We start from the raw sequence: 25,938 nt of genomic DNA, 5'->3' as shown, positions 1-25,938 counted from the left end.
CATGAAGGATTTCATTGATGCCTACTGTCCTGGTCCATGGGTGTCTGCGAGATTCTAGAGCCTGCTAGGTTCAGCGCCACCTACAGGGAGGCGTAGAATCTAACGGGACATAAGGTTATCCCAGTGACCTCCACAAGGGAGTTAGGTTTCTGCCTCGCAGGTTGCGGCCCTCAAGGTAGGTACTCAGCAAGGCCCAGTGTTGAGTGCAGAAAGGAAGGTCTGTGCGAGTGTTGTGAACATAGAGAACTTAGTTATTTAGAAGGGTTAACCCATCACATAATTGTGGGGAATAAGGGATAAACCATATCTGCTGTGTAAATATGTTATATCAAATGAATCCATTAATAAATTGAGCTATTAGAGTGTAAAATGTGAAGACAGAAAGTCTGATTTGATGGCTTTGCACACTCCAGTGTGAGAAGATAGGAGTGTCACCTGTGGTAGCTTCAAATAGCCCCTGCTGTGAGATATAGCCTGGCCTGGTTTGGAATTTGACTTAGACTGAATAGACTTTTAGGAACTGCTCAGCATGGTGTCTGGATCACAGTACCCATCTGCTAACTTGGCTATACTTTATATAGATAAATAGAATTCAGTTTTAAAATATGCCACTTAAAATCAATAAAAGTAGTGATCAACCACATATTCCTCCATAGCATGATGATGGCCAACTCATATGTCAAATTCAGAATTCTGCCCCACAGAGAGGTTAAGGAAATGAGTATAAGCTCTAGGATTACACTGTATCTGGGCGTGATTGATATAAAACGATGGACCAATTCATAGGGGATTTATTAATACTAAAATTGGATCTGTGTGACGCTCCGCAGAAAAGTTAGGTCACCTAGTAGAATTGGTTAGTAAATCAGGAAACATGCAAATGGTGATTGAAAAAAGTGTCACAGGCCACAACCCCCTGGGGGTTGGAAGAGGTGTGTCAGTGTCTTTAAAAGGCTGAGACCAGGTACAGAAAATTGTCAGACTTTTTGGAAAATCAATTCACATTGATAAGCTGTCCATCTTCCAAGCCAATTTCCCTTGGCCAGAATATATAACTTCGATGTAAGTTTTATACTCTGAATCTAATCCTTTTTATTTTAAACTGTTTTGCTTGTGTATGTTATGTCAATCTACTAATTGTTTATTAATTTTTATATCTAAATGCCCTTTTTTTTTAATATAAAATATATAATATAATATGTTGCATCCTTGATACTCTAACAAATCCATTAGCCTGTTAAGAAGAAATAGCTTGACCAAATTAACCCTTTGAATGCCAGTGTGTAATTTGTTGCTACATTTGATTAACAAGCTTAATGTGTGCTTGCATTTACATTTGTGTAACAGTCTGGAGGTGTGAAGAGTTAACCCTTTGTTTGCAGGTGTGGGTCTTGCTAGTCTGTGAGCAGCTAGAAGCCTTGTGTGCCACTATATTGGGGGTTCTAGTGCCCGTACTCAATAGGTGGTGGCAAACCTGAAGTGTATGAGGTGTGAATGCTGTTTGGGGTGATTTAGTAGATCTATAAGCTGTGTGATAGGTAGAGATATTGACGGCTGAAATCGTGTGTGACCTCATACAGCAACCACCCAAAGTCATGGCAGCTGGGAGCGTGTTCATGACAGGGAGGTATACACTGAGGTCCAGGTAGCAGCAAGCTGGAGACTTGATCAGGCGGGTAGATAAGCTGCAGCAGGTAGACAGCAGAGTCCAGGTAGCGACAGTAGGTAACTGGATCAGAAGGTGCGATGTTCTGCGACAGGTACACACTAGGGTCCAGGTAGCTGCTGCAGGAGACTGGATCGGAAGGTGTGATGTTCTGTGACGGGTATACACCAGGGTCCAGGTAGCTACTAGGATAGCAGAGTGAGATATACTGGTAATATGGCTGAATAACTCTGAGAGTCACAAATGGGAACACAGCTTGTACAGGCAGTACAGATAAGCTGGATAGCAGACCTACTCAGAGCCTGGAGAAACAGAGAGGCCTGGCTTAGTCAGTAGGCACTAGGTACAGAATAAACCACGATAAGCAGGGCTCAAGTTTTTGCCAGGAGGTAGAAGGTATGAGGCATGAGGTACTTGATAAATCATCATAAGCAGGGCACAAATTCTTGCCAGGATAGAGGAGGGTGAAACAAGGCAAGGGGTCAAAACCAGCAGAGCCATGAAGGTACCAGGGAATGCTGGAGATTAGTCAAGAATGGAGACAGAGTCTGGGTCAGGAGATAAGCAGCGAAGCCAAGGAACAAGCTGAGGTCAATACCAGGACATCAGACATAGTCGGCAACAGCAGTTAAGTCAACAATGAAATGGCACAGATTACTCGGAGCGGCAGACAGGTCTGGGTGCTGATTGGGGAATGAGGAATCTAGCTAGTGAGGTGTGGGGGTAATGGTGAGACAGCAGCACTCACCTCTGGTGGTAGAGGGGTACTGCAGGCAAGATGCACACAAAGGCAAAGTTCAAACATAGTTCTTAAGAGACAGGAGCTGTAGGAGGGCAAGCAGTTTCTCAATCGAAGATGCTGCTGTGCAGCCCAGAGGCAGATCATGACACCTACAGATCCCATCTTGTGGCAAAGCAAGTCTAAAAAGACTATTCTAACAGGCAGAAGATGATCAAGGCCTAAGAGTAGGCAACATCTAATTGGGTCAGAGGGAAGATCCAAAATATGCGCACTGTCTTCTAGAAAGAATTAAATAAAATGGAAGCATTAAAAGATCTGTGACAGCAAGTTATGGTACTTTGATCTCCTGAGGTTCACGGTGGATCAGGAGATTGGCAATCTACTGGAAACTTGCACCAGGGAAAAAAAACAACTTAATCATCTGTACCTCCAGAAACTGAAGACATATCAAGTGGCATAGTAAATAAGAATGCCTAAAATATTTATTAATATATTGGTCATAATGAATGATTCAATATTACATAAAGGGAAAGGAAAGGAATGCAAACCAAATGTAATGAGTGTTTTTTTTGCTTTGTTTTTTCTAAAAAAAACCTAACACCCGTAAATTGGGTATACGCAAGTCCAAATTCAACAGGGAGCAGATCTAAAGAAACATTCCTTGATAAAAACGGTACTAAGTCACTTACATGATGTAAAAACCGGCACACATAGCAGTGAGATTTTCTTTGGCCCTCTAGCTAATTCACCGGCAGACATATATTTGAGTACGATATGCAATTACTTCCTTACACTCATGTTTTATTATCAGTTGTTATAATTTCATACTAACCCAGCTTATTAACCCTTTCTATGATGCTGCATGTATGTTGTCTGTATGATATTGCCTGATATGAAAAAAAGCATATAAGATTATAGTGTGAGAATGGCTGTGCTGCTGTAGACTATGTGATTATAATAGTTGTGTTGCCATATACTGTATGAGGAAAGAAAACGATTATCACCCAGACAAACTGTACCTCGCAAACTTTGCCTTGGTCTAATAAAAGTCAAATTTTGCAAAGAAAGGCTTTCTGAGGACTACACTTGTAGTGGCTTCCTGCCTTCTCAACTTGGTCCTCCTCCATAAGGACCTCCTTCATGACCTCTTCCTCCTGGCTCTCCTTCGCTGTCTCCTGGGACTCCTCCCAGGATTTGGGAAAAGGGACAAATCCTCCCTTTCATCCTCTTGGGCCACCCCCACTCACCTGTAGATGTTCCCAGCGGTGGCATAGGCATTCTATTGAAAGAAATATGACACATTATTTTATTTACAAAGCGTAGCTCTGTCTCACACATACATAGAGACTTCCAGATTATGTTAGGCTGAAATGTGAAAAATCCAATACCACACACTATTCTTAATTATATATATATATATATATATATATATATATATATATATATATATATATATATATATATATATATATATATATATAGTGCCATATGAGGTCCGCAGCACCACACAGTGGGAAGACATCAAGACAGTACATAGCATAACAGTACAATATAATAAACAAATAACACTTCAACTGTCAACACAACACCGAACAACTATTGAGGTGCAAGGAGTACCGTATTTTTCGCTCCATAAGACGCACTTTTTCATCCCAAAAAAGTGGGGAAAAAAGTGTGTGCGTCTTATGGAGCGAATACTAAAAAAAAAGCCTTGTACAGAATACCTGGTTGCCGTGGGGACGCTCATGACGTCACAGGATTTCCGGTTTCTGCGTTCCTCAGTGGAACGCACGCTAGGTTCTCTGCTTGCACATCCAGTTCCACATGTCTTATGAGCGCCACCGCTAGCCGACTAATTGCTTACCATTCAAGTTTCCGGATCCTACATCTCGATCAGGTACCTCAAGTGTTACCATACCGTGGTCTGGACTATCGTGAACCACCAGGTATAGTGGTTTTTCTTTTAAAGCATCTCCTTCTATTATGGATGGACATTCTGCAACATATGGACTGTAGTTATCTAGGTCCCTACCATATAATCGATCTATTCCCGCTGGTATAGGATTCAATTAGTGGCATTTACTTGGACATTTGCCGATTGATTGACATGCACCAATTATATGGTGTCAAATGCACTGTTTATTCATTTATCTGCTTGTGTGACTATTTATTTTATTAAATCTTTGTTTTTATTGGTTGCTTTTATGTCATATCACATCCCAATTGCATTTTGATTGTTTGCAAGTGGTAATTGAGCGCAATACTTTTTATTATGCATCTTCTCTCTATAACTGTCATTCAGACCTATTTTATAAGTGACTAATATTTTGAGTTTTATTACTATTAATTATCAAAATGAAGGATAGAAATATAATTGACAGGACATAGTAGTTTAGTACTGCTATTGTAAATCACATTTGCAATAATTTTGCACTAGAAACACCCCTGTTTGCTTTTAAATATTTTGCTGTCATACAGTCATGGGCAAAGATTTTAGTTTTTACAAAGTTTGCTTGAGTGTCCCCACGGCAACCAGGTATTCTCGATTAAGGATCTGTACAAGACTTTATTATTGCTATTCATTCAAACACATGGACTGACACCTCATAGCCATATTAGCAGTGCCATTTGGTTCAGAAGATTTGAGATTTGGTTCAGAATATTTTTTTCCCTGTTTTCCTCCTCTAAAAACTAGGTGCGTCTTATGGTCAGTTGCGTCTTATGGAGCGAAAAATACGGTATATTCAGCCCAGGCTGAAACCTGTGCTCACATTAGAGTGGGCGCCTCTAACAGGATTAGAGCCACTGAAAGAGGTGCAAAGGCAATGGAGGAGTGGGCAGTATAGCTGGTTACCAAAAGTTATAGGTAATAAGAAGAGGAGGGAAGAGGGTCCTACTCACTAGAGCTTGCAATTTAAAGGGACGGAGGCAGAAAAAACGGTTCACACATGGGGGTGAATCAATGTAAGGGGATCTGAGGGCAAGTAGCAAAAGTGGGAGAGATGGAGGATGAAAGAGAGTGAGGCATACTACACAGTGAAATGGTTAAGTGGAGAACTGGTAGGCTTTTCTTAACAGGTGGGTTTTCAATGACTGTTTGAAGCTATACAGGCAAGGAGATATTCTGATAGAAAAAGGGAGATCGTTCCAGTTGTGGGGGACAGTTAGTTTTGGTTTCCAGAGGGGAGGAAAGGCGATGGTCATTGGTTGACCGGAGAGGACAGAGGGGTATGTATGGAGATGAGGTTGGAGATGTAAGGAAGAGTGGAATGGGAGAGGGCTTTGTATGTGAGGGTGAGGAGTTTGAAGAGGACTCTGCAGGGGAAGGGGAGGCAGATATGAAGTGGTGAGAGAGGAAGCGGAGGCAGATATGAAGTGGTGAGAGAGGAAGCTAAGTCTAGCTGCAGCATTAACTGTAGATTGAAGAGGAGAAAGATGGACCAAGAGAGGTCAGTAAGGAAAAGGTTGCAGTAGTCAAGATAATCAGTGAGTTGATAAGAGTTTTTGGTCGATTCTGGGAGAGGAAGAATCTCATACAGGCGATGGATTGGGCAAGAGATTGAATGCGAGAGGGAGGAGTCAAGATGACACCCAGGCAGCGAAGTTGGGAAACAGAGGATAGTGGTGGTGTCAACAGCGATAGAGAGGTCAGATGGGGAAGATACTCATGATGGATGGAAGATAATGAGTTTGTTTTTGACCACGTTAAGTTTGAAAAAGCGTAAGGACATCCTGGAGGAAATGACGAAGAGGTAATTGGACACCCGAGAGAGGAGGGAAGGGTAGAGATCAGGAGATGAGAGGTAGAGTTGAGTGTCATCTACATAGAGATGGTACTGGAGGCTGAAGGAACTGATGAGTTCACCCAGGGAGGAGGTGTACAGAGAAAAAACAGAGGGCAAAAGACAGAACCCTGTTGTGGGACCCCTATGGGATGGATGGGGAGGAGGAATCAGAGGTTGAAACCTAGAGGGAGCAGTTGGTAGGAGGTGAAGCACAAGAGGAGAATGTTAGAAAGGCGAAGGGTGTGGAGTAGGAGAGGGTGATCCACGATGTTAAAGGCTGCAGTGAGGTCCAGGAAGATAAGCAGTGGGAAATGGCCCCTGTATTTAGCTGAGAGAAGATCATTGGTGATTTTGGTCAAGACAGTTTCTGTGGAGTACAGGGGACAGAAACCAGATTGGAGAGGATCAAGGATGGAGCTGTCCGAGAGGTAGCTGCTGAGGTCATTGTATAGATGCCGCTCAAGTATTTGAGGCAAAATGGAGAATAGAAATGAGGTGATGGTTAAAGAGTAAGATGGGGTCAAGAGCATGTTTAAAGGATGAGGAGAAGAATCCAGTGTGGATGGTCAGGTTGAAGAGGTGAGCAAGGTGGGGGCAGGCAGTGGGGCAGAGAGAGTGAAGGAGATAAGAGGGGATGGGATCCAGGGAGCAGGTTGAGGGTGGAGAGGATAATATAAAGCAATGGACTTCATCACCTGTAGTGGGGTGGAAGGAGCACAAGAGGTGGTGGCTGGAGTGAGAGGAGGATGGAGTGATAGCGGTGGCATAAGAGTGATGGAAGGAGGAGATTTTATGTCCGATAGCCTCAATTTTAAAAGTGAAAAAGGAGGCAAAGGATGGAAGGAGAGGAGGGGGGCAAAGGAGTGTGTTGAAAGTGGCAAAAAGGCGGCGGGGATTGGAGGACTGTGAAGAGATGAGAGATTTCTCACCGGTCTCCCCCGCTCCCCCCCCCCCCCCCTTCATTTTATACTTAAAGTGGCTACTCGACTTATCTTCCTTTTACGCCGGTCTTCCTCTGCCTCCCCTCTCTGCCTTGCCTTACATGGGCTCCCCTTCCCCTACAGAATCCTTTCCAAACTCCTCACCCTCACCTACAAGGCCCTCTCTAACTCCACAACCCCATACATCTCCAAACTCCTCTCCATTCACACTCCTTGCTGTTCCCTGTGATTGGCCACTGACTGTCACCTCCTCTCCACTCTGATCACCACATCCCACTCCCGAATCCAAGATTTCTCCCAGGCTGCCAGGGGGGTGGTAGATAACTGAAACATGGAGATGGATGGGGTAGAGGAGATGGATAGAGTGGACTTCAAAGAATGAGAATGAAAGGGAGGGCTAAGGGGAGATGACACGAAAGCTACAATCTGTGAACAGAAGAATTCCCACCCACCACCTAGTAGTGGTCATCGGGTCTGATGGAGTGGGTGAAAGAGAGAATAGTGGGGGAAGGAGTATCAGTGGAAGAATACCAGGTTTTTATTATGGATACTATCACTTATCGATTTCAAAAGGATGCCTAGGTAAAAAATCCACTCAAAACACAGATAAGCTGGTTGCTAGGTTGCTAAAGTGGTACATGGTAATATGGTACAATAATTTAGAATATTTTTGTTTTACAAAAGATGAGCCCACATATACAGAGAGATTTTCTTTAAAAAAAAAAAGAAGATGACATCTACTAATATGATGATTGAGTAAACCATAGATGTTCATGTTTCTGTTCGTTAAAGATTCAGATACATTGGAAGAAGAAGACCTGACAGAGGAGATCCATAATGTGGAAGAGACTCAGGTGGAAGAGGAAGCAGGGGGCAGCCTGCCCACAAATAAAATTTCTACAATAAAATGTTCCAGTCTACTCCTAGAAACCACCACCCATGACATCAGGACTACCCTAACCCATATCCATCACACTTTCCAACCTATTGACACTAACCTGACCTGTCTTACTGTCCTTGTTGCACAATACATCACCACCAATCCTCCTGCTCCAATGGCACATGCTACTACTCCTTTCCCTATGACACGTTTCCTTTTCTTCCTCTATGGCACAGTTCCTAACTGCTGCCCCTCTGCCAAATTTCTCTCCCCAGGCTCCTATGTCCCAACTTTACTCTCCTTATCCTACCCAACTTTACCCTTCTTAGCCTCCTCAGATTTACCATCAATATCCTCTCCAAGTTTAACCGATAGCCTCACTGTCATCTCCAGCCCCACTGCCCTCTGTTGTCCCTCCACCCTCTGTTGCCTCACTGCTCACTGCTTCTTCCCCACTGTTGCAATCCCCTTTACAGGTAACCAGAAGTCAGGTCAAGAGAAACAACAACACTCCTGGGGGTAAATGTATTATGCTCCGATTTGTTCAACTCGCCGGAAATCGGTGACTTTGCAGCTAAAATTTAAAGCAGTTGAACAAATCGGAGCATAATACATTTACCCCCCGATGTCAGCCCGGCAGGCAAGTGGGTCTGGAAATAAAGATAGATGAATCTGCAATTTGTTTGCACTAATACACAATTTTGTTCCAAAAAAAGGTCTCCTTTACTTTTTGTCAATTTACTTTCATGTAAAGTATAATGAAATCACATTCTTTATAGATGGAATAGTCTTGGGAATCTGGAGAACTAGGATAGACGTCATCCACTTCCTGGCCAGCAAACTCTGCCTCTTCCACTCATGGAACCCTACTCCTGATAGTAATGTTATGGATTATCACACACAGAGCAATTATGTTGCTTACTATATTGGGCGTATACATAAGAGATCCACCAGACGAGTAAAAGCAGAAGGCTAAAAGTACACTTTATAACCAATCTGGTGGACGTATGCTCCAAATTGTATGCAACTTCTTACTTAGTGTGTGGATTTAAAATGGGAGTGAGGAGCTGAGGGCAGAAAGGTTACACGTTGTCTCCTATAAAGAATAACAAGAAAGAAAATAACAAATATTAGTAATGAGTAACTAAACATACAAACAATTAGGGAGATATTTTAACATCGTATGGTGCTATTGTAATACTAAAATATTTGAAAATTGATTTTACAAATACACCATAATGCAAAGAGTGTTAATATTTTGCAAAGGTGGTAGAACTTCCATTTATGACAATAATATATACAGATGTACAAAAGAAGGTTATTGAATAATGATGTGATTGAAAATAGTACCTAATAGCCCCTCTTCAACATGTGGCCTTGCACCTCCTTGGTTGCAATCTGAGCCACATGCCTGATTGCCTTAAAACAAAGAAGTCATGAGTGCTCCCCAGCCATTCAGCAACCAGGCATCGAATCTTGAGAGATGTATTAAAGTAATTCTATCGTTTTCAAATAAGCATTGCATAGGCGATTGTATTGTGTTTCCGAAGCACAAAGTAATTTATTTTAGCAGATGCAAAGTTTAACAATTCAATACATGATTATAATACAGTACAGCCAATACCAAAAGATATACATACCGCTGCGATCGCTTGCGCTAGCTGCGCTCCCACGGGTACCAGTGAGCAGTATTTCCCTCCAGAATACTGTGGTCAGAGAATGACTGAAGCCAGTGGGAGCACAGCTATATTATATACACTCAGTGTTACAGAGAGAACAATGCAGATGACGTGGCTTGCTTCTATTGGTCCAGGTATCGGGAAGGTCCAGAGTGCTGCAGGTCATAGGCCAGTTCAAACCAAAATATCTCTCCAGAGGTTGTGCTATGACTTTTCCCGCCAAGGCTCCATTTTCAACTAGTCTATTAGCATTTTATAGTCAGCATTACTTTAAGTATTTATTCCCTAACATCACTAACTAGAGTATGCAATGTGCGATCTCTTCGGCGAATGAACCGGACAACTGCTGATGAATAGGGGTTAATATGATACCAGACATGACACCTTTCCTATAACCTGAACCTTAAATAACGCTAAAGTGTATATATAATCATAATATATAAACTAATAATAAACTAAATACTATCTGCTCATAAATCACTGTATAACGGAACCAATATAAATATGAAATATATAAATAACTAAATGTTGTAGTGCGAGTGTGTGCGTGCGTATTTTACCGTGCGATCGCACGACAAAACAATATTAACCAATATACTTTCGTTCATCCAATTATACAGCTTCGACAGATGCATCACATATAGCCTGGACATTGATCTAGTAGAAATGCTTTCTATTCAAATAAATAGAAGCATTTCAAACCGACTGGACCAGGACACGTGTACCCTCGACTGCCCTATGTTGTGCAGAAAGTAAGCTATGGTGGCAAATTGACACTTTATGTGCACAAGGGACTCTTCATTGAGTGGCAGATGTAAGAAGTGCTGGATTTACAAAAGTAATGCCTGCAGCACAACCTTCAGCACACCACTGAAGGTGGCTTAGTACATTTTTGCTGCGACACCAACTGAGGTCTGGAAAGATCTCGATCCACAGAAATGCTAGATCAACAAGAGTTTGGATCTATTAAGGCTTATCCTCAAATGTCTGTAAAATAATAAAAAAATATATAAAAGTAAGCATGACATGAAATATAAGAAACATGACAATTTCATAAAATGATTAAAAAAACCTATACAAATGTACAGTGTCGGACTGGGGCATGGAGGGCCCACCGGGGAACTGCAACGCTAGGGGCCCACCAGAGGGGGTGTGGCCAGTCATTATAGAGGCGAGACTAGACGCTAGAGGGGGAGGGGTCAGCCCACGAAGTACAGCTAGCACCATAGTGTAGTATATAAAGAATGCAGTGTGTGTATAAAGAGTACACAGTCTGACCTGCCCCTTAGATTGGGCAGAACAGTCACCATAAATCGGGATTGTCCCACTAGACCAGGCTTGGCTAACCTGTGGCACTCCAGGTGTTGTGAAACTACAAGCCCCAGCATGCTTTGCCAATATATAGCAGCTTATTGCTGGAAGGGTGTGCTGAGACTTGTAGTTTCACAACATCTGGAGTACCACAGGTTAGCCAAGCCTGCACTAGACTCAGAATATTTGACAGACTGTCCTACCTGTTCTTGTCACTTTTACCACCTGTAGCTGCTGGTTTCTTTAGTTGCTGCTTGTCTGGATCTTGGAATGTTGAGGGCCCTATTTGGAAAAAATAATGGGTACATTTAGAAGATTCCAACCAGCCCTGGCATTAAATCAATAGGACCAACAATTAATACTTAGGCCTTCCTCCAGCCCCAACATTAAAGTTATAGTATTCCCATTTAATAAACCTATTTCCCTCCCTCCAGACAGCCCCTGCAATAAATCGCATTTATGTATACGTATAATAAATATACCTATTTCCCGCAACCGTCACTGCCATTAAATAATTCATATTCACATTTAATTAAAAGCCCCCAAACCACCCCATCTTAAATTAAATTGTCCCACCTTCACCCTACAAAGAAAATAGCACCCATTATTTAGCTACCACCTACCACACACACATTACATTGCCACAAGCCCGCTGTGCCATCACACACACATTACTGTGCCCCTTAATCACCATGCTGGGCCTCCTTATGATCACACTGCGCCCTCCATGCTGTTTTTGCCCCCCCTTCATCACCCTGTGTCATGCTGCTTTTGTTCCCCCCTTCTCCTGGCCCCCCTTAACTCTGCCATCATGCTCCCCCTTCACTCTGCCTTCATGCTCCCCCTTCACTCTGCCTTCATACTCCCCCTCCACTCTGCCATCATGCTCCCCCTTCACTCTGCCATCATGCTCCCCCTTCACTCTGCCTTCATGCTCCCCCTCCACTCTGCCTTCATGCTCCCCCTCCACTCTGCCTTCATGCTCCCCCTCCACTCTGCCATCATGCTCCTCCTTTACTCTGCCTTCATGCTCCCCCTTCATGCTCCCCCTCCACTCTGCCTTCATGCTCCCCCTTCACTCTGCCTTCATGCTCCCCCTCCACTCTGCCTTCATACTCCCCCTCCACTCTGCCATCATGCTCCCCCTTCACTCTGCCATCATGCTCCCCCTTCACTCTGCCTTCATGCTCCCCCTCCACTCTGCCTTCATGCTCCCCCTCCACTCTGCCTTCATGCTCCCCCTCCACTCTGCCATCATGCTCCTCCTCCACTCTGCCTTCATGCTCCCCCTTCATGCTCCCCCTCCACTCTGCCTTCATGCTCCCCCTTCACTCTGCCTTCATGCTCCCCCTCCACTCTGCCTTCATGCTCCCCCTTCACTCTGCCATCATGCTCCCCCTTCACTCTGCCTTCATGCTCCCCCTCCACTCTGCCGTCATGCTCCCCCTCCACTCTGCCGTCATGCTCCCCCTCCACTCTGCCGTCATGCTCCCCCTTCACTCTGCCGTCATGCTCCCCCTTCACTCTGCCGTCATGCTCCCCCTTCACTCTGCCGTCATGCTCCCCCTTCACTCTGCCGTCATGCTCCCCCTTCACTCTGCCGTCATGCTCCCCCTTCACTCTGCCGTCATGCTCCCCCTTCACTCTGCCGTCATGCTCCCCCTTCACTCTGCCTTCATGCTCCCCCTTCACTCTGCCATCATGCTCCCCCTTCACTCTGCCTTCATGCTCCCCCTTCACTCTGCCTTCATGCTCCCCCTCCACTCTGCCTTCATACTCCCCCTCCACTCTGCCATCATGCTCCCCCTTCACTCTGCCATCATGCTCCCCCTTCACTCTGCCTTCATGCTCCCCCTCCACTCTGCCATCATGCTCCTCCTTTACTCTGCCTTCATGCTCCCCCTTCATGCTCCCCCTCCACTCTGCCTTCATGCTCCCCCTTCACTCTGCCTTCATGCTCCCCCTCCACTCTGCCATCATGCTCCCCCTTCACTCTGCCATCATGCTCCCCCTTCACTCTGCCATCATGCTCCCCCTTCACTCTGCCATCATGCTCCCCCTTCACTCTGCCTTCATGCTCCCCCTTCACTCTGCCTTCATGCTCCCCCTCCACTCTGCCGTCATGCTCCCCCTCCACTCTGCCGTCATGCTCCCCCTTCACTCTGCCGTCATGCTCCCCCTTCACTCTGCCGTCATGCTCCCCCTTCACTCTGCCGTCATGCTCCCCCTTCACTCTGCCGTCATGCTCCCCCTTCACTCTGCCGTCATGCTCCCCCTTCACTCTGCCGTCATGCTCCCCCTTCACTCTACCATCATGCTCCCCCTCCACTCTGCCTTCATGCTCCCCCTCCACTCTGCCATCTTGCTCCCCCACCACTCTGCCATCATGCTCCCCCTTCACTCTGCCTTCATGCTCTGCCATCATGCTCCCCCTTCATGCTCTGCCATCATGCTCCCCCTCCACTCTGCCTTCATGCTCTGCCTTCATGCTCCCCCTCCATTCTGCCATCATACTCTGCCTTCATGCTCTGCCATCATGCTCCCCCTCCACTCTGTCTTCATGCTCCCCCTTCATTCTGCCTTCATACTCTGCCATCATGCTCAGCCTTCACTCTGCCATCATGCTCCCCCTGCACTCTGCCTTCAGGCTCCCCCTTCATGCTCCCCCTTCATGCTCTGCCATCATGCTCCCCCTTCACGCTCTGCCTTCATGCTCTCTTCTTTCTTCCATTCCCTCACTTACCTTTTCTATCTGATTCTATCTTCTCTTCTGTCTTCTGTCTTCTGTCTGCGGCGCTCCTCACTGAATGTCGGGCGTGATGACGTCACGCCCGGCATTCAGTGCGCACGGAGCCGGCGCTGCAGACACGCAAGGTTTATTTTGTTTTTTTTGTCTTCAGTTACTCGCTCCCCCACCAACAAAGAGGGGAGCGATCAGGGTCGCGGCCTACCGGGGGATAGACCGGTCCCCCGGCGGGCCAGTCCGACCCTGCAAATGTATCGTACTACATAAGCATACATAGTAGACAACATAGGCAAGATTATAAAAAGCTTTTATAAGACCAACACGCACAATGCAAATGCATGCAAGCAGATAGGAACTATATAACATTTTAAACAGACACGTATTCGTAGTGTGTGACATTACTGTTAAAAATGTATGAAAATTAGAGACAATTTCAAGCATTCGCACAAGTATGCTTGTAAAATATAAAATAATGCACCTACCTGTTTGGTAATCTCCCTTTATGGATCTTATATAGTGTTGTATAATAAGATTAGTTTGTGCAGGTTTGCAGGGATGCAGATGAGTACATTCTTCTATTAGATGGCGATGTTGTGAATGCTTTGTTTGGTCATCACTATCATCCGTGAGTTAGCCATGACCCTGAGTAGGTGCAAACCTTACACATGAACATTTTGTCCCTTTTATGGGAAAGCACATTTCAAGGCACACTTTGTCACCACAACCTTCAAATACCTAAAAGTGTCACATACCTGATGTTCCTTCACTTTCATGATTAAGCAATAATTGAGACTGAACCAAGCAATATTTTACAACAAAAGCAGAAAAGTTTAAATTAATGAAGGTGGTGGTCCTAAAGTGATGGTAAGTTGGATTTTGATTCAATATTTTTACTGTTTCCACTATGCCCATTTTCCAGAGTATCTGCAAACCTGCAAATATAGGTTCAGATTGGTTTGATGGGGTTGCTTCCAAATAGTGAAGGGGACTTGCTTCTAACCTAGGCAGACTGAAGTTGTGGGGCGCGTCTTGGCTCCTAAGACTGGGAGTAAGGTGCTTGGCTGTGACACCATAGCCAAGCGCCACATTCCCATGTAACACTAACATGAAGGAGCAGCAGCTTCTCATGTAATAAGCTGATGGCTGCTTCTCCTTCATATCAATGGGCAGAACGTTAAAATCAATCTATGAGTGACTATGTGATTCATTTATGGCACTCCCTAACCTTCGGCGCCCTAGGCAACTGCCTACGTTCGCCTAATGGTCACACAGGCTCTTTCTTAAGTCCTTTTTTCCATTATTAGTATCTTCCTTTGGAGTAATAAAAAATGTTACTTAAAAAAAAAAGATTGGAAACCCCTTATAATTTGTTCTATTTTATATAAATTGTTCATCAGAGTTTCCTAGGTATGGCCACACTGACCACATGTAGTATTTACTGCAAACAGCAAAAATTAGTTGACCACACTTAAAAACTGCTAAAGGGTCTGGGTAATGGTTCTTTTTGGTGCTGGTGGGGAAGGGTGCACAGAACATTCTTTGACCCCAAAATCTTCCAGATAACCAAGGACAGTTGATGGGAGAGGGGTAGGATGACGGCTGGGGGTCTGCTTACTAACTAAATGGTTTTAAATACTTGTGTTCGAAATTTTTGACTGCTCCATGGAGCTGTTTTTCCTTGGGGGTCCATATTTCGTCACACACTGAGGCTGCGAAGTGGTGTTTGACCCATATTATTTGCATCATCACAGTCTCCCCTGGTGCTCAATAATGCAATCACACCGTCGCGCAGTGGGGGGCCATGATGACACAAATCTCGTTGTCAGGACTTGCCTGGTGAGGCCGAGGACAAGAATTACATCATCAAGGCCCCGCCCTCTTTACAAGAGGAGATTTGGGATCCGGGAGGGTGGTCTGCTCTTTCCCGGGAGTCCAGGAGGAGTCCCAGAAATTTGTGAGTCTCCCAAACATTCCTGGAGAGTAGGCAAGTATAGTTTGACAATGTAGACCAGCAAGCAGCCAGTCACAAAGACTTCAGTTTCTTTTTGGTTGTCTTGCTCACACCCATTCTGCAGTTATTTAATGGTTTGAGGGTGTTTCACCAATGAAACAGAGAAGCCCCATGAAAAATTGATGCAGCTCCAGGTCCTCCACAAAGGGAAAGCATTTTATGAAAGAAAACTGACCGATTAAGTGGGAATGCTGCTTTAATATTGATTGGAGAGGAACATTAAAAATGGTTAAAAAAATAGTAATATTAATAATAAAGCATGGCCCAGTGTGGTCATGTTAAGGTGATGATAGTAGGGCAATAAGGACCGCCCAGTAAGTACACTGCAGATATGCCTAAATGTACCTACTCTGCAGGAGTGACCCTGTTAACTATTTAAAAATGTTGGCATTAATGCATTTATTTAATCTTTAAATATATAAACTGCCTACAAATATCCCATGTGGCCAGAGGAACATGTTCCCTGAGAACCAGTGCTCCATATACACACGGTCTAGAAAATATTGCCACAAGAATGACAACCTACCTATCCTGAACTAATGTACCCAGTATATAATATACATAAGCAACATATATCATTCATACTATTAGTCTATTTTATCACGTTTATCAGCACATCTAACACACATCCTATGTACACGGTGCAATCTGTCAGCCTCTTTCGGACTGGCCCATTGAACACGCTCGCCTAGGGGGTGTGCTGTCCTCCTCTCGGTCCGCAGGTTATCAGAACACAGTTACACCACTTCTATATCATTACTGCGGACTGTCAAGAAATACGTCGATCTGAAGAGAATCGGTAGCCATGTAAACAGCTTTGTTCCCCCTGTATCCGCAGTCTTGTATCCCACATCTCCCCCTGCCAGCCGCCCAACATGCCGCGGTCCGCACCGCCCACAGCAGCAGCCATCTTGTCCGGAGCGGGGACCGGACCGGCTCTACCAGGAGCACCGGACCTAGACCTACAGGAAGGCCATACCGGGACTGGGAACGCGGCGTGCGGTCGCCTCTAAGCTCGGTGTTTGGGAGAATTTGCATGGCTTACTGTGACAACTGGCACAGAGGCGGCACTGGCGCACTGACAGTCGGGGAGCGGGACTGAGAGCATCAGAGAATTAGACCGAGAGCTGCCTAACGGTCACATTACCGAGGCAGGACCGGACCGATTGATCCGGCTGGACCGGATTGAGGTCGGAAGACTGGGGACATGAGATCTTGGTAGTTGGGGGCCAATGCCCCGGGAGGGGGGATCCCGGTAACTAGATCTGTGCCAATAGAGCCCGCACCCCTGGTGCCCCCGCCGAGCCTCTGGACTGCTCTCGGGAGATCACTGGGATCATGGCCTCCAATTGCAGCAGCAACACCGTGGGCACCGCTAGTAAAACCAAAACCAAGAAAAAGCATTTTGTGTGTCAAAAAGTCAAGCTCTTCCGAGCCAGCGAACCCCTCCTGAGTGTACTGATGTGGGGGGTCAACCACACGGTAAGCAGGGTACCCTCTGAGTATATCCATCCCTATATCTGTGTGCCTGGGTCCTTCTATATGCAGACCTATCCATTCATATATGTGTGCACTTACACCCCAATATATCATCTGTACCATAGGTGACAACTGTTCCTCATTTGCAGGCATAGTCCCAGGTTTTAAAGATTTGTACGTGCAAATGTCCCCCTTTCAATATTGAAAAACTGCACAATAAAATTGCACATTCTCCACATATAAGATGCAATTCTTACCACCTAATTTTTATTCTTTATATGTATTGAAGATGGACTTGTATAATGCAAACATGTATGTTATAATAAACTCTATGAAGCATGGTCTGATGAGGATTGTAGTGCTCCAAGGTATGTGGAACAGTTTTGTGTTTGACATGTTTAGATGAACCAGAGCTCAGCTGCAAAGTGTTCCTGGAAACTATTTGCCTAAAGTGGCAACTATGTAATATAAAATCAGCCCTCACATGTTGTATCTACATATCATCTGCACATCTGCCCCTGATATACAGTTACACCCCGCCACCCCATATATATGTCAAGAATTATTAAACAGGGCACTCTGTTACCAAGATCTCAACCCGGTGCTGAACAAAAGGGTGGTACCCATCATTAAATACATGTTAAAATAGACAATGATTTTGACGTTTGTATGTATGTATGTGTGTATATATATATATATATATATATATATATATATATATATATATATTTCTCCCTCATGAGCTGAGAATGTTAATCAGAGGCGGGTGAACCATATGGTAAGTGGTACATATCCATCCCTGTATTTATTCAGTACTGTAGCTAGTCTGGAGATTTTCTGTGTCATACCTGTGTATTACCTGCCACTTTTGCTAGGAGTGCTGAAGTAGGAGGTAAGCAAAATAGTAACTGGCATATTTCCTATACAAGTTGTCTTTTTACTCTTTATAGCGTGTCGGTATATTCTGGAGGGTGTGTACAATAAGGGAGATATAGTGAACATGCCTCTTTAACAGTATAATGAAATCGAAGGTATAGAACTATCTCTATGTTGATGTAGGGGTATCCAAAATAGAGTAGTACTATTTGATGTAGTATTTTTTTCTCAGAATATGTATCTAAACATAATGATACTTATGTTCTTCCTGAGTGCTGTTGTAGGTGTCAACCATGCAGCAACTGAGACACACCTATATATTTCCTTCTCTTTCTATGCATATTCATATCAATGACTGGCCTGTCGCTGGACGTAACCAAATAGTGTACACTCAGCTCTGCTCTGTGTTGCTATGGGGTAAGATGGCCCTATATTAAGAGAAGCACCATATTGTATATCAATTTGTATACATACATGCCCTTGTCAGAGAGTGTGATGGCTTGAATATTTGATTGGTATTTTTGGTTTATGAAATACTTCCATTAACTCATTAAGCGTGACTATTTTCTGCCTTGCCTGGACATTGTGGCACATAATCTTTTGAAAAACGTATTTTATGATATTGCAATCTCCTCTACTGTTAGTGCGGTGGAAGGTATCTTTCAAACTGTGAATTTACACCTGGCTTAATAAGGGCTGCCAAACCTCTAGTTAGTGGGGGTTGTCCTGCAGTCTCCCATCTGTAATTTATACATATATACCTAGTTGGCAGTCAGGCACAGGAACATTTGTTATCTTTATATATTAACAGTTATTTATATATATCGCTTAACCCATCAGTGAGTGTGGGAGGAAACCGTAGCATTGGTGGAAACCCACACAAACACGGGGAGAACATAGAAACTCGACACAGGAAATATATATATCCTGATTATAACATTGAGATTGGAAACCATGACTTCTAAAATGTTGCTGTTGATTTTACAAAAAAAAGTTCACAAAGTTATATAAGATAAAAGCATTATCTAACAGTGCAAGTTTATAATACAGCATTTCACATTTTTCAACTTGTCTGTTAGGATCGAATGTATCAATGCAATACAAGTGGGGCAAAATGATATTACATTGATTATATTTGTATAATGCAGCAGTGAGTTTAAAAATGTAAATGTAATAAGAAGGAATACATAAAAATGGAGAAACAAAGTTAAAGCACAATCATTGCCTAAAAATATTCCAACAGCTTTTATAACTAGGTAAAAAAAAGCAGTCTTTATTTGAATTTGGTAACCTTTTTTAATTTGTTAAAAATACTTTTAGAACAACGCGGGCCGGGGACTGTTACCGTTACTATGGTAATAGCTGCGCATTATTACCGTTACTACTGTAATTTCAACGCTGATTTTTGCTCGCAGGTCTGTGAGCCGTAAGTAATAACGCGCGCCCCATGTTGTTCTAAAGAACAACGCAGAGAAATAAATCTGCCCCCTAGTCTGTTGAATCTCTACTCACACTATGCTGTTAACATGTTCTGTTTTTACTTACAACCCCAACTAGATTGTAAGCTCTCATTAACAGGGCCCTCCGTACCCTTTGTTTTCATGTCTGCATATATTTTGTATACCGTTTTATGTATGCCCTGTTGTCTCCACTGTCCTGCGCTGCATAGCACAGTGGCCCCTTGCAATTCAACAGCAGTAATACTACTGTGGTTAAAAAGTCACATGAGCTCTTACATAGCAAAGCTATCAACAATTATCGTTTTCTTCAAAACTGCCAGACAATTTAGATGTACTGTATATGAAACCCAAATCGATTCGATTATATAATGACAATTCAGTTGTTTCGAAGTTCCTCTGTCATGGTGGGAAATCCTTTCTGACGATGATCTCACCCTGTAATTTAGCCTGCCCAGCTACATTTGGTACACATCGATGGGTGTCCAGATCCCCAAAACTGACTGCCACATGTCTTATCTTCAGTGGGGTGGAAAAAGTCAACAGTCAAATCTAGTTCCACCCATATTCAAAATTCTCAGTGAATCTAGAGTAGTGTTTCTTAAACCTGGTTCTTAGGACCCCCTAACAATACATGTTTTCCATATCTCCTTGCTTTAGCACAGGTGTAATCATTAGTGACTGATACATTGTAACAGATCCACAGGTAGTATCATCATTTCCTTTGTCACCTGGAAAACATGCACTTGTAGGGGTCCCTAGGACTGGGTTTGAGAAACATTGATCTAGAGGAAGTTAACATTAAAAATAAAGCAGGGGACAGTTTAACCGTACTGAGTGAAAATATATCATTCTTTATTCTATAAATGACAGTGGGCCTGATTCATTAAGGAAAGTTAAGCAAAAAATTGAGTAAGTTTTCTCACTCAAGTTTTCTGGACAAAACCATGTTTCAATGCAAGGGGTGCAAATTAGTTTATTATTTTGCACATAAGGAAAATTACTGGCTGTTTTTTAATGTAGCACACCTTATTTATACACTGAAATTTAAAGTTGATCTAGGACATACCCTACCCCAAAAATAAATCTGCCATAATATTTTAAATTTACCTTCCCTCCAATGCAACATGGTTTTGCCTTACTTTCTTTTGCTTAACTTTCCTTAATGAATCAGGCTCAATATAATTAATTTCCTGGATCAGTCATTGGGTTAAAGATGGACTAAATGTCAATAACTGCATTCAGGGCCACATTTGTTCTACCCTTATGAAAGTATGTATAATGTGTGTGTCCTAATTGCGTGTGTCTGTGCTTTTGTTTTTCATTTTAATATAAACCGCTTGTGCTTGCATAAAAAAAAAAAACACTACCTTCAATGTCAGTGACATGTAAGCCGATCAAATGTAAACTAGTGACTAATAGCAGTCGGGCAAAGTGCAGATAGTCGCTCTGGGCCATGTTGAAGACCAGGGGCTTTTCATTTTAATGTAAAATATAAATTGGTGAATGGTGCATCCACGGTAAATACTTATCATTTATCTTTTGCCCTCCTTGGCAATAACGTAACTACTAATTATGACTGACTTATGACTGACTCCCCCCCCCCCCCCCCCCGCCTTCCTAGTTGCAGAAAATGTCCCCTCATCACTTGCTTAATTCCAGGCAGTAAACCTCTTATTAGACAAATCGTTTTATTGACCTTGAGTATATTTTATATAATGCATATTAATTTGTTCACTTCCCTGGTGCCTTGTTTACCAAATGAAATAACTTGTTTGCGTAATCTTTCTTTATTCCGAGTTTTTGGCTCATCACAGTTTCATAAATGGACTCTTTAGTATTTTACTTATTATTACGATCTGTCATGCTTGCGGTCTTGCTTACCGACCTCCAATATCAGGCAACAGTCAGTGTGAAGTGACCTCTGTCTTCATCAAACATCTGTGTGTATGTAACCATACATTACTTTTATATATGTGATAAAGCACTCACTAACGTAAATTATATGGGTATTAGAAGCCACTGCAGTGCTCTGCGGCGTTCTTTTATACAGGTCACCGAATTATTATTATTATTATTATCGTTTATTTGTTAGGCGCCACAAGGTATCCGCAGCGCCGTACATGAAATTCTGAGATGACTTCGAATATCTGTAATAATTTACTATGGAGAGACATTATTCCTTATAATACACTCGTTCTAATGAACTCTGAAGTGATGACATCCAATCTCACTAATTATAAGCAACGACATCAGAACTTTGTAGAGAATATTTACAGGAGTTTTAACAAAATTAATAACATAACTTGCGTATTAACTTAGACATACAGTACTCTTCATAGCTTTTAACACAATGAGGAACATTCTCATCCTGCCATTTACCTGTCTGAAGAAAAACCCCTGAAAGCAACTTTAAGCTTAGTCTAGCCCAGTGGAACTTTTGCAGTTCGCGGCACCCTTAGAGTCTCCATAATTTTTTGAAAGCACCCCTCCAAAATAATTAACAAGCAGTCCAGTTTTATGATTAGTTGGGTCAAAAAAACGTAATAAGTATTTATGTCAGGACAGAAATATTTAGTTGTATGCAAAAATAATACACACAAATTCAAGGGAAAAGAATATTTTTTTTTTTTTTCAATTATATTTCTGTCAAAGAATAATTTACAGCTAACTCACTCTGTGCCCCCCTTCATATCCACACACTCTGCGCCCTCCTTCGTCTCCACGCACTCTGCGCCCTCCTTGGTGTCCACGCACTCTGTGCCCTCCTTCGTCTCCACTCACTCTGTGCCCTCCTTCGTCTCCACGCACTCTGGGCCCTCCTTCGTCTCCACGCACTCTGGGCCCTCCTTCGTCTCCACGCACTCTGGGCCCTCCTTCGTCTCCACGCACTCTGGGCCCTCCTTCGTCTCCACGCACTCTGCCCCCACTGCATTCTTTTGCCCCTCCATTGCTGTTTCCTATCACCATTCCCCTCCGTTTCTTTACTTACCATACTTGACCTTCTTTCTTCTATTTCTTCTGTCTTTTCTTCTGTTTTACCAATTCAGCGCTGCCCGGGACCCAGCAATTCTTACCACCTTGTCACTGAATGTCGGGCGTGATGACGTCACGCCCGACATTCAGTGAGAAGGGAGGAGGATGCTGGGTCCCGGGCTCTGCCAGACTGGTAATTTTTTTTTTTTTTTTTTTCCTCCTCCTGGCCACGGCAACTCTGACAGCGCCGCGGCACCCCTGGGAGCCGCGGCGCACACTTTGGGAACCTAGGGTCTAGCCTTTTCTTTAAATAGATGATATCTACTTCGCTGAAGAACTCTTAAAATTAAGAAAACAATGACTTGAAAATAGTTCTGTTTATGTTAATGTTTACTCTAAATAAGACTGACCAGGACAAAATGTACTCAAGTATTCCATTTTCTCATTAAAATTGGATGTGTCATGAGCATTTATTGATATCTTTTAAAATCATATATTCTCTATCCTATCTATCATTCAGCTTCTTCTAAATAGTTTATTTTCTGGCTTTTAGATCAATGAACTGAGTAATGTCCCTGTTCCAGTCATGCTGATGCCAGATGACTTTAAAGCGTACAGCAAGATCAAAGTGGATAACCACCTTTTCAACAAGTAGGTGTGGAAATAAATAATACATGTATTGCAACTTATATTTTGGCAATACCTTTTGTTTCATTATATGAACACAATCAAAACCTGATTATTTTTCACTGTGCACACCAATTGTTTACCATTTAGTTTCCATAACACGGAAAAGTATCGGAAAAAGGTGATACAAAATTGGTTATCTATATTTGCTGAGCATATCACGTTGTGATTATTTACAATATGTCCCTTGGATCAACAGCTTTTTATATTTCTAGGTATGTTTGTTGTATGAATGAAAGGTTTAGAACATGTTGGTAGAACAGCCAATAAAAAGGAATTGTGACAACTGCATTCCAGTGGTTGTTTACATTCCAACAAATGGGGTGTGCATGGTAAGTATTTCTGTTTCTGGAATGAGAGTAATTCTTGCAGAAAATGAACACTTAGTGGACATCTTTGTTTTTCATGCTCTTTGGGTGTTCTTGAGATAGGATGAGCAAAAACTGTACCTGTTTCTACAGGAGACAGTGTAATTCAAATCAAGGATTGCAACACAATGAAAAAAAATGAATGGCTTTCCTCCAATTGTTGTAGATTGTGATTGATGGAGAAATATCCATGTAATGATACTTGTACTAATCTACACTCTCTTGAAAACAACAACTCTTTAAGTCTGTGCAGTCACACACTTGAGACATTAAATATCAACTGTCTTCGAACAGCCCTGATCTAAATATTATATGTAAAACTGTAAAAAGCTCTCTATTTTTGGAGCAATAAAAAATTAACTTTTTTTCTGAAAACCTGTAATGTTTCTAGGGAGAACCTGCCGAGCCGCTTCAAATTTAAGGAGTATTGTCCCATGGTATTCCGTAATCTGAGAGAGAGGTTTGGGATTGATGACCAGGATTACCAGGTATGTGTGATGAACACAGCTGACTTTGTAGATTAGGGACAGATGAAGTAGCCATGCTTTGATTTTGGTGTTCTATCCACAGAACTCTTTGACCCGCAGTGCACCTGTGAATAGCGAAAACCAGGGGAGGTTCGGCTCACGATTTCTCACTACGTTTGATCGGCGGTTTGTCATCAAGACGATATCTAGTGAGGATGTGGCTGAGATGCATAATATTCTGAAAAAATATCACCAGGTAGCTGCAGTTGTATTAAACTACCCTTTATCTTAGTCACTCTTTACTTCTATATTTGTATCTGTAGGGTGTACCAAAATTTTACATGATTCTGCGTCTCATGTACACTCCTACAAAACCTGTCCTTTTATCAATTGCACTTTAATTTCTCTGTCTCATTGCATCATTTTTTCTATAGCTGCAAAGACCATTCACTATTCAATTCTCTTTCTTGGCAGTTTATAGTGGAGTGTCATGGTAACACTCTACTTCCTCAGTTCCTTGGTATGTACCGACTTACAGTGGATGGAGTAGAGACCTACATGGTGGTCACCAGGAATGTGTTCAGTCATCGACTTGGAGTCCACCGCAAATATGACTTAAAGGTAAGATAACGCCATGTACATAGTTTTTATTTTTATGGAAATGATTCTAGCACAGGTGTCATGTTCTCATGTCTTGTTTTCCTTTCAGGGTTCCACTGTGTCCAGAGAAGCCAGCGACAAAGAAAAGGTGGGTAATGGTACTCATATGGGTTATATAGAGAGCCCCAGTGCGAGCTAATTCCTACGTATATAAATGAACATCCACTTATTATTAAACAAACACTTAGTATTGCTTATTATTTATTATTACAGCCAACCTTGAAAATTATATACCTCTCTCAGTAGCTTGTATTTTTTCATCTTCGAAAAATCCTTGCATAATTAGGCTTAAATTGCCACTGTCTCCCTTAATCCGCAGGCCAAGGATTTGCCCACCTTTAAAGATAACGATTTCTTGAATGAAGGACAGAAGTTACATGTCGGCGAGGAGAACAAGAAGATATTTCTGGAGAAGCTGAAAAGGGATGTGGAGGTGAGAGCTGATACTCATTACTAAGAACTGATATCTTGCAATTCAGAATTTGCCAATCTCCCACAATGCACCTGTGTCATTAGATGCATCTAATGTTCTCTTCCAATTGTGTGTGTGGAGGGGGGGCACTGCAGACCTTGGGGTATATAGGTTCAGGGAGGAGTGGGGGCACTTTAAATTTCTACACCAAGACTTGAAACTCCTACCCGTCTGTACCCCTCTTCCGCAAGGATGCCAGTTCTTTTAATTTGCCAACAGGTTTCTGAAGCTACGGTTGTCTACTTTCTGTGGCCTGCAGACCAGGAGTGTAGTAGCTGGGTTATGTTGGAGACACTGTCCAGTAATTTTTCTCCACAAGGCACAGTCTGAGCTCTGAGGGGTCATCCTTAGGGGCCACAACTAGATCTGTGCTGGGCCCTGGGGGGAGGTGATTAACCCCTCACAGCCAACATCACCTGACCTTTAGAGCTCGCTTATCTTGTGAGAAGCATGCCAGCAGTGACAGTCATTTGCTGATTGCCAGCTATACCTTTCTGTGCACCTTTGGCAGAGTTGTAATAGTTTGATATCTTTGTTGGTGTATTCCACTGAGAAGCTGTGGTCTGTTTTTCTTTTTCATTTATAAAAGACACGTGTACACAGTCATATTAAACTATTGAACAGGTAATGTAATCATTTTTTTTATTTTTTTACAATAAAACTGGTAGGGGGAAAAGGGAGGGTAAATGGGGGTGGGGTACATGACCGGAATGATCAATAAATGCACACTATACA

At 42.9% G+C, this 25,938-nt stretch overlaps 1 protein-coding gene across 1 annotated transcript in view; it reads left to right on the top strand.

Moving 5' to 3' along the window:
- Nucleotides 1-16,639: 16,639 nt before the first annotated feature.
- PIP4K2B (phosphatidylinositol-5-phosphate 4-kinase type 2 beta) overlaps nucleotides 16,640-25,938 on the top strand; it is a 39,319-nt gene continuing 30,020 nt past the window's right edge. The window contains exons 1-7 of the mRNA XM_075177043.1: nucleotides 16,640-17,243; nucleotides 23,103-23,200; nucleotides 23,996-24,092; nucleotides 24,175-24,327; nucleotides 24,546-24,692; nucleotides 24,781-24,819; nucleotides 25,051-25,164. Of these exons, the coding sequence (XP_075033144.1) occupies nucleotides 17,100-17,243; nucleotides 23,103-23,200; nucleotides 23,996-24,092; nucleotides 24,175-24,327; nucleotides 24,546-24,692; nucleotides 24,781-24,819; nucleotides 25,051-25,164 (792 nt within the window). The 5' untranslated portion in view covers nucleotides 16,640-17,099. The remainder of the gene's footprint in view (nucleotides 17,244-23,102; nucleotides 23,201-23,995; nucleotides 24,093-24,174; nucleotides 24,328-24,545; nucleotides 24,693-24,780; nucleotides 24,820-25,050; nucleotides 25,165-25,938) is intronic.

Source organism: Mixophyes fleayi, chromosome 6, assembly GCF_038048845.1.
Source record: "Mixophyes fleayi isolate aMixFle1 chromosome 6, aMixFle1.hap1, whole genome shotgun sequence".
Lineage (NCBI taxonomy): Eukaryota > Metazoa > Chordata > Amphibia > Anura > Limnodynastidae > Mixophyes > Mixophyes fleayi.
Note: the sequence above shows the minus strand (reverse complement) of the source record. Positions and strands in the feature narration are given on the sequence as shown.